The 12,185-nt window shown below is 31.5% G+C and overlaps 2 protein-coding genes across 2 annotated transcripts; both read left to right on the top strand.

The window, feature by feature from the left end:
• Positions 1–5,530: 5,530 nt before the first annotated feature.
• LOC110230612 (MADS-box transcription factor PHERES 2-like) lies at positions 5,531–6,454 on the top strand. Its single transcript, XM_021033942.1, has one exon. It carries the CDS (start codon positions 5,540–5,542, stop codon positions 6,374–6,376), a length of 837 nt encoding a protein of 278 aa, XP_020889601.1. The 5' UTR covers positions 5,531–5,539; the 3' UTR covers positions 6,377–6,454.
• A 1,256-nt stretch (positions 6,455–7,710) lies between these two features.
• On the top strand, positions 7,711–8,784 carry LOC9322974 (probable xyloglucan endotransglucosylase/hydrolase protein 17). The gene is made up of 3 exons (XM_021010028.1): positions 7,711–7,992; positions 8,109–8,242; positions 8,412–8,784. Exons 1-3 carry the CDS (start codon positions 7,711–7,713, stop codon positions 8,782–8,784), a joined length of 789 nt encoding a protein of 262 aa, XP_020865687.1.
• The last annotated feature ends 3,401 nt before the right edge of the window (positions 8,785–12,185 follow it).

Below are 12,185 nucleotides of genomic sequence, written 5' to 3'. Positions count from 1 at the left end.
GACAGCTCATGAAGCTTTACAACCATTAAGCTTTTTTAACTAGAGAAAACAAAACATTTTTTTATAGACCGCGGGTAAATAAGGTTTTTGTGTAGTGTTCTATAAGTATGAATTAGAAATTTTCTTTCCTGAGTTTGTCAAATTATGAATATTATACCAAATAAATAAGTGTTCAAATATAACCTGCACCAGCGTTTTAAACAATTAGAGAATGTTTAACAAAAAAAAAAATTGGATAGATTCTATTTATTTGTAAAAATTAAATCCCGAAAGGAAAAGTAAGAAAAATACGGGTATTCCATCTAGATCTCTTACCCATTGAAAAGAACATTTTATTATGGTACATAATTTATTAGCATTTAAAATTTGAACGTATGTTTCACTCTATATAATCTCACAAAAGTACTCAAACATCTAGAATGAAAAAATGGTTGCATCTGTAAAAAGAAAAATTGTAATGGTCCCTATAGTGGTTTTACTTCTTGTTGTCGCATCATCATATGCAAAATATAGTATTATGGTTACAAAAAGTGAGATCAACTCTATCTGCACCAAAAAGCAAAATTTTTTTTTTTTAATAACCCAGTATCCAGACCACACAGTGATCTGACTAGCCCACTGGGCCTAAGCCCGCGTCACAGAGATTTTTGGTTATGAATGTTTGATTCAGGGTAATCTAAATCTTGCTTGATTCATCTACAAGTGTGAAAGGGAGGAAAAAAGAAGCATATCTGTTCTTGGTTTGGTTCTTATTTTTAATTTTTGTCTATAATTTGTTTTTTAGTCTTCATTAAATTTCATTACCTACTATCTCAGCAACATCATCATCCTCATTAATTAATTGTCTTTTTGCATTTGCCATTTTCATAAAAAAATTAGGGTTTTTTTGTGAAGAATCTTGTTCACACTTCAAGCAAGATTTGTTTTTTCTTCTCTCTTCAATCAATTCTCTATCTGTCTTTCTTTTTTTCATTCTCTTGTTTATTTTAATTTGTTTCTTATGGGTTTTAAGAAAGTTAAAAGTTAGAATTTAGCATATTTTGGAAAAGAGTCAGTCATTGTTTTGGTTAAGCTGGCAATTGGGAGGGTATTTAATATGATGATGATGATGGTGTTGATGGTGATGGTGGTGATAGTGAAGCTGTTAAAGTTTAAGTCTTTGTAATGAGTGATATGTTAAGAAAATGAATCAAGTTTAGTGCTCTGCTCTGATCTGATAAGATCCAAGTGTTTGTTTTAGTTATAAAATAGAGAGAAGAAAAAAAGTTTATTTTTGAGTAAAAAACAATTATTCATCTTCAAGTGCAGAGACAATATCTTTGAATATGTTTATTTTATTGACACTGTTATTATTGTAAGAGATGTTTTAAATCAAATGTTTGTTCCAACTCTCTCTCTCTCTCTCTTGTGTTAGCGTAATTAATCTGCAAGATCTGTAAATAAATTACTAATTGTTCATTATTATTCACACATGGGACATCATAAAGTTGTCATGGTGATAAATATAGTCAATGTGCTTGAGTGTTGACTATAACAGTTTACCCGTGATTGATTGGCTTTTATTAAATCGGATAATTTTCATTTATATTCAGACGGCAAGTTAATTAAACTCTAGATTGCGGTATATATAGTACACCAAGTCTATTGGTGATTAAAATGTCGGAGCACAGTATTTTTTTTTTTTTTTACAATAACTTGTACATTAAGAACACTGCTTAGATAAACTCAAAGAAACCCATACACTTATACGTCTGGTCAGTCTTAAGTGGTGATCTTTTGGGTTCAGCTCTAACCCCGGACTGGTCGGACACCCTTTCTCACCTCACCACATCAAAGCCACTACCTGTGGAGGCAAAAGAACTCGCGAAAACACATGTTCTATCGACGCGGCTCATCTTACGTTGATAAGGTGATGTGAAACAATATCCTTTCATTGTGCTATAAGGCACCGCACAAACTTGAAGGGCCTCCTTCAGAGTTGGTCCGGGGCAAAAACAATCTAATCTTTTATTTTTTTGCTATCGTTTCAAATTGTTTCGCAATTGTTTTCGAAAGACTGAAATCATTAGAAACACGACTATTTCAATAAAAGTATTATTAAAAATAGAATAAAAGTATTACGAAGACTATTAATACGAAAACGTCTTTATTTTTCTTTTATATTTTGAAATCTTTTCATTACTATCTCATTTGTCATTTTTAACAATATTACTAGATTTTAATCCGCGGTACACCGCGGGATGATTTAATTTTAAAGTTAGTATAAAAATGTTTTGTAAATTGTATCTCCTTATAACATATTTATTTATATTATAGTTTACAATTGTTATTAAGTAACGGTATACCACTAGTCCACGAGACAATTATTAATAAACTGAAGATTTAACCCGTATTAAAGCGGTATATAAATATTGATTCAAATTTGTCCGCTATATAAATCATTTCCGAAATATAACCCGTTCCGTAATTTCTTAACCCGTCCCGTGATTTTATTTTATTTTAAAATTTAATGATTATTTATTATATATAAAATTTTACAAATCATATCATCCTCTAAGACCACGGAACATTATACCATAGGATAATTTTTGGTTTTATACAATCTTTTCTAAATAAAACTGATTTAATATGTCTAATATTTGTAGTATTAAAAAAAATAAGGATTTAATCCGTATTGAAGCGGCGGATTAATGATATTTTAATATTTTTATTATTGCTGATTCAAAAACCCGTCCCGTCAAACCCGTCCGGCCAAAAACTCATTTATTTTATTAATGTTCTTATTTATGATATGATTCTGAATCATTGTCTAAATATATTAATCGATGTAAAACGTTGAACACACATTTTCTTCAATTGGATAATATATGTCCGTTTTAAAAATTTCGAATCACAGTATATGCAGAAAAAAAATTTGATTTTTTTTTTTTACTTTATGTATTATATGATGATTCAAAACAGTTAGAAACAAATCAAACAAAGATGATAGGAGAATCATAATTATAAATCTTAATCAAATATTCTAAATATCTAAATTATTAAATATGGAATATCCGGTGTATGAGTTGGGTTAAATATAACCCGATCCAACAAATTTTTTGTGAAGGATATTTTGAAACGGATCGGATATCTGATTAACCCAAAAGAATTTTAACCCACCCGTCATCAAAGTGTTGCAAAAATACTAGTATAGATCTTTTAACAAAATAAACTAAGCAATCGTTTACAATTTTTTTAGCCCAAGTTGGGCTGCCTAACGATACCTCATAAGTCATATCATATCTCATAACCAACGTTCTCACTTGTTAGCATTTATGTGGGCTTATTACACATTTTCTTTTTTAATTGGTTATTATGGCATTTTTAATGTTGTTTTCTTTGTATTGTTAACATGGACTATTGTAATGTATAAAAAAATTACTTGAAAAAATAAAAGAGTATAGGGCACTTGCCCATCTCACGTATGCCGTGGAAAGGAATCTCTACCTCTTCTTATATATTGAAGTTGTATTTTGGTTATGACAATGTTTTTACCGTTAAATTTCTAGTACTGAGTAGTGGTTTAGCTCTTCTTTCTAATAATATTTTGAATTATAATGTTATCTTCTCCCGTAATAAAATTATTGATGTGAAAGCCTCTTATCTAAGGAATACAATTTTAATGACTTTTGTTATAGAGATTTTAGCGTTCAATTTCGAAATAATTTTTGGGAACGTCTCACTTGAATTGGTATTAAACGATCAAGCCTTTGGTACATGATAGGCAATTTTAACTGAGTAACCATTAATCATGAAACAAGGAGGAAGAGTCCGACCTACGTCCTTTTTAATCTCTTTTAATCTTATGATCCAAAATTTTGGCAGAAATTACCTTGTTTAGAAAATCAGTTGTCATAGAAAGAAAAAACCTAAAATCTAACAACGCGTGTCGCCTTGTCGGTTGGACCGTGCACTTAGTAATAAAGATTAGTACACTCTTTTCTCCTAGTCACTTGTATAGAATTTATAGATGATTGGTTATGATCATGGACCGGTTATGGCATTAATGACCGAAAAGATGATCCATAATAAAGAGTATTTTGTTTTGATAAATGGTCGCTCGATAAATTAAACATGGTCGAGACCCAAACTGTTTTTGATAGAATTTGAAATTGTTGTGATGTTGTCTCTCGATGGAGAAATATTAATGTTACTAGAAGGAATATATCTCCATCGAGAAACAACATCACAACAATTTCAAATTCTATCAATCCCCAAGAAAGAGAAATTAAAATTTGTGCAAACATTAGCTATCACGTAATATCCAAACCTCTTATTTGGAAGTTAAGTTTCCCACTCAAATGGATGGGATGCATCATGAGGTGTGTAAGATATGTTGCCCAATATAGTCTCTGGCGATGAGATCTTTATCGACATATTTATTTATCGTGGGATCGGTGTGTCAATAGTTAAATCTTTGTAAGACGGAAAAGAATAAGATGTTAGTCGGGATTAGAATAACGAGAACTAGTTTGTGAATGTGTCAGTACATAGCTCTTTGTGGATAATAGTTGGTTTTGTAAAACTGATCCGAATTAATGTGAACTGTCCTTAAGACTCCTCCATCTCTATGGAGCGGCTAATTAGAACAACTACTGAATTGTGATAAATCTAAGGTTTTCTCACAAGATTTAAGAGTCTAAAATATGGTATATTCTTACATATATTTTAGTAATACCAATGTTCAAAATTTGCTAAACGCTAACTAGACATTCCTAGATGATTTGGCGCCTAGGAAACTAATTAATTAGGTATGTTTTTTCTTTATTGTTTTTGAATATTTAATTAATGTAAATATTCAAAAATTATATCAAATATATCATTTCATTATATTTTTCATTTATTCATAATTATATCAAATATTTCATTTCATTATATTTTTCATTTATTCATTTTTATTAAAATAAATAATCAGGCACCTAGATGGCTAAGCCAAAATAATTTTTGACATTGCACCGAATGATTTGGCCAAAATGGAGAGTATGGGTGATTTTAGCCGTTTAGATGCTTAGACATAATCTTATTTTCCATCCAACTAATATTACCTGTAAATTTCAATTTAAGCATTTTCTATTGATTAATATATAAATATAAAAATAATAATAAATAGAAAAATGTATAGATTGAAGAAATATCTTAAAATTACCTTTGATATAATATTTTAATTTCCTTTATATGGACTACCTAAATGAAAGATAAATTACATTACATATGTGATACAAATTTTTCCCTAAATATCTCGTTTTATGCCCCCCAAAAGGTAAAATATATGTATTAGTTGTCTCTAAAGATAAATGATTATTATTTTACACTCAATCACATGCCTACACGTAATGGTGAAACTAATACCATATCCTAAAAATTTAGTAAAATTGAAAATTAATTAGTCCAGCAAAGCAATAAGAAACCTATTGAGTAGATTAGAAACGCCTTTCATTTACTATATAAAAAATCCTCCTTATGCTAACAAAACAAAACACACATAACAAAGATAATAGATATGAAGAGGAAGATGAAGTTAGCGTTCATAGAAAATGGTAAATCGAGGAAAACAACATTCACCAAAAGGAAGAAAGGGATGATGAAGAAACTCGAGGAGCTAGTCACTCTATGTGGTGTTAAAGCATGTGCGGTCGTCTATAGCCCGTACAACTTGATCCCGGAGGCTTGGCCATCAAGAGAAGGCGTTGAAGAAGTGGTTTCAAAGTTTATGGAGTTGTCGATGATGGACCGGACCAAGAAGATGGTGGATCAAGAGACTTTTACACGTCAAAGGATCGCCAAAGCAAAAGAGCAGCTGGAGAAGCTACGTGATGAGAACCGTAATTCTCATATTCGAGATTTAATGTTCAGTTGTCTCAAAGGGGAGACGGATGTGTATCATCTTGATGGAAATGATCTTCAAGATTTGAGTTTATTGATTGATAAGTATCTCAATGGCCTTACTCACAGGATTGAGATCTTTACTGAGAACGGTGAGTCTTCTTCATCTTTACCTCTTCCTAATGTTGCAGATGCAGCTGCCCAAATCGGATTTGATGGTCGTATGATTCAATATCAAAATCAAAATCACCAAAAGCCTGTTCAATTCCAATATGAGGCTCTTTTTGATTTTTATGATCAGCTTCCAAAGAAAATCCATGATTTTAATATGGATATGAATATAAATTCGAATCAAAGTATGATTTTGGATTTGAATCAAAATCTTAGTGATGGAGAGGACGAGGGCATTCCTTGCATTGACAGCAACAACTACCAACCCGAAATCGATTGTCTCGCTACCATCACCACTGCCACCACTGATGTTTGTGCTCCTAACATCACCAATAATCTCTAGTCTAAGGGATATATTTCGAGTGAAGTGTTTGATCGTTTGCATTTATGTTTTCTCCATTTCATAAGACAAAAATTATATGTGATGTCTTTTTATTATTATTAATTGTTGTGATACTTACAGGTTTTGCCTTTAAGTTCGTTTTGATTGATGTATTTGCTTGAAAAAATTTAGTTATATTTGAAAAAAATAATTATTACAAAAGAAATAGTTTTAGCTATCTTAAAAAAAAAAACTAATCTTTATATGATTCTTATTAAACTTTGGTATATAATCTTTTATGCATAAAACGAGATATTTAGGAAAAAAGTTGTATCACATATGTAATGTGATTTATTTTTCATTTAGGAAGTCCATACAAAGTAAAAAAATTATATCAAAAGGTAATTTAAGATATTTCTTCAATCTATACATTTTTCTATTTTCTCTTAATAGAATTAATAAATCATTTAAATTACAGGTAATAGTTGGATAGAAAGTAATGTTATGGCTAAGCATCTAAACGGCTAGAACGATCCACACTCTCTATTTTGGCCGGCATTGGAAGGTCAACAATTGTTTTGGCTTAGCCATGTAGGAGACCTATTAATTTGTTTTTTAATTACATTTTAATAAAATGTCTTAAAGGAAAAATAAAATGAAATAATATATTTAGTATAATGTTTATAATAATTTATAATATATTTATAATAATTTAATAATAATTTAATATTCAAAAAATATAAAGAAAAAAATATCTAATTAATTTCCTAGGTGCTTAAACATCTACGAATGTTTAGTTAGTTTTTAGCAAATTTTAACCTATTGAACTTTTTGACCAAAATAACCTTCCTATGATGTCAAATACTGAAACTAATTTAGAACTTTTGTGAGTTATATTAGCACCACATTTTATCACAACTTTTTTCATTATTTTTTATCAGTTGAAAGTTTATAACCATGTTTTTACCAATTGAATTTCTTATATTTTTCAAATAATTGTAATAACAAAAGATATTCTTACAAAATTATAAAAGTTAAATATAATATATGGCTCCATTTCTAGTGATCTCAATGCGGGACCAGCATGTTATATACGAAAAATGTCTATATACATTATTTTCTCTGTTTTGTAACAATAAACGAGTAATGAAATTATATTTTATTGGTTTCAATTTGTAACAACCAAACAAGAGGTCGAATGAGCCAACTAGAATACAGCCCACGATCAATAATCAAACCCATGAAACTTCCTTCTCTCTTTCCTTTAACATTTCCAAACACTATATAAACTAATGTCACTTACCTCAATTTTCCATCAACAATACATTTGAGATATCAATGCTCCTGAGAAGAAAATGAAGCTTTCTTGTGGTACAAGTTTTTCGTTCTTAATTCTGTTTCTTCTTGCGGGACAATATGTGCATGTCTATGCGGGTAGCTTCCACAAAGACGTTCAGATACATTGGGGTGATGGCCGCGGAAAGATTCACGACAAAGATGGAAAACTTCTTTCTCTCTCGCTCGACAAATCCTCTGGATCCGGTTTTCAGTCTAACCAGGAGTTTCTCTATGGCAAAGCCGAGGTTCAAATGAAACTTGTTCCTGGTAATTCAGCTGGAACAGTAACAACATTCTATGTAAGTCGTTACATACAACTTCAAACCATTTTTGTCATCTTTTGCTATTCCCTAGAGTACATACATTTAGGCCTACATGTATTGAGCATGTTGGTGTTTATGATGACTCTGTGTAGCTAAAATCGCCGGGAACTACGTGGGATGAGATCGATTTCGAGTTCTTGGGAAACATAAGTGGTCATCCGTATACTCTCCATACTAATGTTTACACAAAAGGCACAGGAGACAAAGAACAACAATTTCATCTATGGTTCGACCCCACCGTTAATTTTCACACTTATTGCATCACATGGAATCCCCAAAGGATTATGTAAGGGCAACCTTTGATCCCTTGTACGATTTGAATAATCTTATATGTTTTGAGGATATATATGCGCTCATCAACTTACGTTCTCTTTTGTTTTTTTCTCCTCTTACAGTTTTACGGTTGATGGAATTCCTATTAGAGAGTTCAAAAACTCTGAGGCAATTGGAGTTCCGTTCCCAACGAGACAACCAATGAGGCTCTACGCGAGTCTCTGGGAAGCCGAGCATTGGGCAACAAGAGGAGGATTAGAGAAAACAGATTGGTCAAAAGCTCCTTTTACTGCTTTCTACAGAAACTACAATGTCGATGGATGTGTATGGGCTAACGGAAAATCATCATGTTCCGAGAATTCCCCATGGTTCACTCAAAAACTCGATTCAAACGGCCAGACAAGAATGAAAGGTGTACAAAGTAAATACATGATCTACAACTATTGCACCGATAAAAGAAGGTTTCCTCGCGATGTTCCTGCAGTGTGCACTTAAATTGTTGATTCTTTGATGAATAAGTTACTTGGTATTGCCTTTGTAACTCAATTAAGTTTTTATCTATTTTTATCATTTATTTGTTGCTCATATATATGTGGTTTTTATGTAAAGATGTTTGCAAGAAGTAATAAATATAAATTATTGAAAAAAGCTTTTATTTGTAAACGTAATGAAAACTTAACTGGCTTCACTATATTGTTAAAAAAAAAAAAAGAAAAACACTGAAGGAGGTGGTTCAATAATTCTACAAGAATGCTTGGGAAGAACATATATCATAGGCTTACTAATAATATGAAGAACTGACGACCTATCTGATATTTGCACTGATTTATTAGTTTTTTGGTAAAGAATTAATGTTCGATTATATCTAAAAATGGATACATTGTTCTGATCAATATACTTTTTCTTCAAGAACACAAACAACTATCCTTACAAAACTCTTTTACAACCAAAGTATGGAATCACAAAATACAAAATACAAAAGACACACAAATATTTTCTTATTTAGATAATAAAAAGTAGAAGGGAGATACAATCTAGGATCCACACAACCTTCTACAACATATACGCAAACTGAAAACAACTTATTAAAATACTAGCACCAGATATGTCTAGCCTTTTTGTCACATACACGACAATTATCGTATGAAAACAGTACTCTTAAGGGTAGCCACTCCTCCACTTACATAATCTTGTTTAGACAATTTCAACTTTCAATTGTGGTTTTAGAGTCCTTGGTGCAGAAAGTAGAACATGCCTTGGTACAGTTTTCAGCTGCTCCATTCAAAGTTTCACTTTCATCTAGTTATCGAAACAAAATTTGAATGGATTAGTATTCTCTTGTTCCAGTTATAATAACAATACTATAATGGTTCTTGGTACATAATCTTTTACTTAACAAAATAATAATAATATATGAGTTTGGAGAATTTGCTTTACCGGAGTTCTCTAGAGTGGTTAGGACGCAACACACAGAGTATGCACACCCCAACTTGCAATATTCACTAACCGTATCATGCACCTTGAGTCAAAAATCAAAATACATGTAACTTGCATCAAAAAACAGAATCTTGATCAATGTTGTAACAAATAACATAATAAAGCATAATATAATATAATGTAATAAAAAAAAATACTTTTGTCTTTGTGAATGACATGATAATATCCCACAGACTACAAGAAGAATGCACATTCTTAGCTCACGAGAAGCACTACTATACGTAATCAATAGTGTTTTTTTAAACGCTATTTCTACCCCATCTATGATAGGATCACCGTGTATAATAGCTTTTTTTGGTAAGCTATTATATCGTTTTCGATAATAGCATTAAACAAATGATGCAATATATATTCTTATTCACAATGTTATTGTTGTTTTATATTGTGTCGTAGCACTTTGTATTTGCCTTATTAGATTTACCTATAACTCTTTTTTATGATATAATCTATTGTTATATGCTATTCTATTTCATATATTTGTACCCTCTTTTGCATAATATATTAAATTGGATTTATATAAATTTTCTATTGCATTAATTATATATCCAAAACATACATACCAAATCTTAGACTACATCAAACCAAGTCTTATATAAACTAACACTACTAGCTAACACCAAAACAAGTTGATGAGAGGTGGTATCCATAATGAAGTCTCTTTGAATCTCATGTAAAAATCTATTTGAAACCTGAGTTTCATCCTTCCTCGGATCAACTCCTCTTCAGATCCAGTTGCAACTCTCTGAAACAATTAAAAAAAAAACAGAACATGTCAACTAAGTAAGACTGCATGGAGTGTATACAAAACGTTGTATTTCATGAGTGTAATGAAGTTAATATCAAATCAATTGTAGTCAGACTCCAGAAACAAACGACACAAATAAGCAAAACGAAAACCCATTCCAATTCCAAACACACAAACCACACTCCAACAGACATATCCACAAAAAAAAACCGTTAGACCTATTACCTCATTGATAACAAACTTGATCATCGACAGCCATTTCACTGTTTCAGTGATACTATTAATTTACCTTTCACACCAAAGAAAAAGCTTGCAACTTTATATAGAAAACATGAGTTAATAATTGTACATGGAGACCAACTGATTTTATGGAGAGAAACCAAACGCAGAAACCCCACCAAAGATAAACCAGACATCTTCACTACACTTCTACAAGTTAGTGACCTGGAAGGTAGAGTCTTAAGCACCTGGAAGTTTCAACAGCAACACCACAAAACCAAAATCAACACAAACAATTTCAAAACTCTATTTTTTATTCACAACAAATCTCCATTCTATTTAGAGCTTATTGAGGTTTCAAAATCTGAACCTTAGAAGTAAATTTTCGATTTAGTAAACATAACCAAGTAAAAAACAATGACTTAATGCAGCTTTGTCAATTAATTAAACTACTGAATATTCTTAAATCTAGTAATACTAATAGCAAATGAGATATGTATATCTAATAGAAATCAGCTTACAGAAAGCCAAACAATGTTAAGAAACAAGCCAAGCCAATAATGAGGGAATTCGTTGAACGCCTGGAGGGCATGAAAAGCATCATCAGTTTACACAACATAAACCACTCCACTCCGTCCAAACACTTCTAAGAAACCAGGGCTGGACTCACAATTTCTATCCCAAGGAGAAACCAAAACATTTTGATGCAAATTAAATGGCTAACATGTTAAGAAAATCCTATGTTTTCTTGTAGTGACACTAGATAAGATAGTGTCCGAGTGTAAGGGCTGAGAAGGTTGTAGCTTAGCAATAAAGAATAAGAAAATAAATTCGTATCAAAGCCATAGATGAGGAGATAAAAAAAAAGGCACCTGATAATAGTCTCCATCAGACGATACGAGGAGAACAACACTATTGATAATTTTGTCGTATTAATTTGATCGAGCTCATGTTATAATCTTCGTTGTCAAACTCATTTCATTAACTTAAACATCCAGATTACAAAAGTAGATGAGAATCTTCAACAAGAGATTACCACACAGCACAAAAAAAAAAGAGATAGAATGACAGCAGTTCCATGATGAACCAACAGTGGAGAAAGTCTGGAGTCATGTTATCATCTAGTATATTATTTATACTAAATTCATGATCATCTCGGTGAATATCACCGATGAACGAATGTTTGGTGATATAGAGGCCCGAATCCACCCAACAGTCGTGGAGTTCGCAGTTCAATATTGATCGCAAGATGAGATGTAGTTGCTGGAATTTGCAAACTTACGTCAACGAACCATGTTTTCCGCTTTGCTCGAAGGGCATATTCCAGCTAAGTTGCCCATGCAGCATAATTTTCTACATTCAATTCTCTGATACCATGTAAACTCTAGAATATTATAGTTATACGACTTGTGTTACGAACTTGGGAGATTTTCAC

This window comes from Arabidopsis lyrata (genome assembly GCF_000004255.2).
Source record: "Arabidopsis lyrata subsp. lyrata unplaced genomic scaffold ARALYscaffold_2, whole genome shotgun sequence".
Taxonomy (NCBI): Eukaryota; Viridiplantae; Streptophyta; class Magnoliopsida; order Brassicales; family Brassicaceae; genus Arabidopsis; species Arabidopsis lyrata.
Note: the sequence above shows the minus strand (reverse complement) of the source record. Positions and strands in the feature narration are given on the sequence as shown.

Coding starts and splice junctions, on each gene's coding strand:
- LOC110230612 (XM_021033942.1), top strand. CDS start 5,540: ATGAAGAGGAAGATGAAGTTAGCGTTCATAGAAAATGGTAAATCGAGG.
- LOC9322974 (XM_021010028.1), top strand. CDS start 7,711: ATGAAGCTTTCTTGTGGTACAAGTTTTTCGTTCTTAATTCTGTTTCTT. Junction 7,993..8,108: donor GAACAGTAACAACATTCTAT/GTAAGTCGTTAC, acceptor GACTCTGTGTAG/CTAAAATCGCCGGGAACTAC. Junction 8,243..8,411: donor GAACAACAATTTCATCTATG/GTTCGACCCCAC, acceptor CTCCTCTTACAG/TTTTACGGTTGATGGAATTC.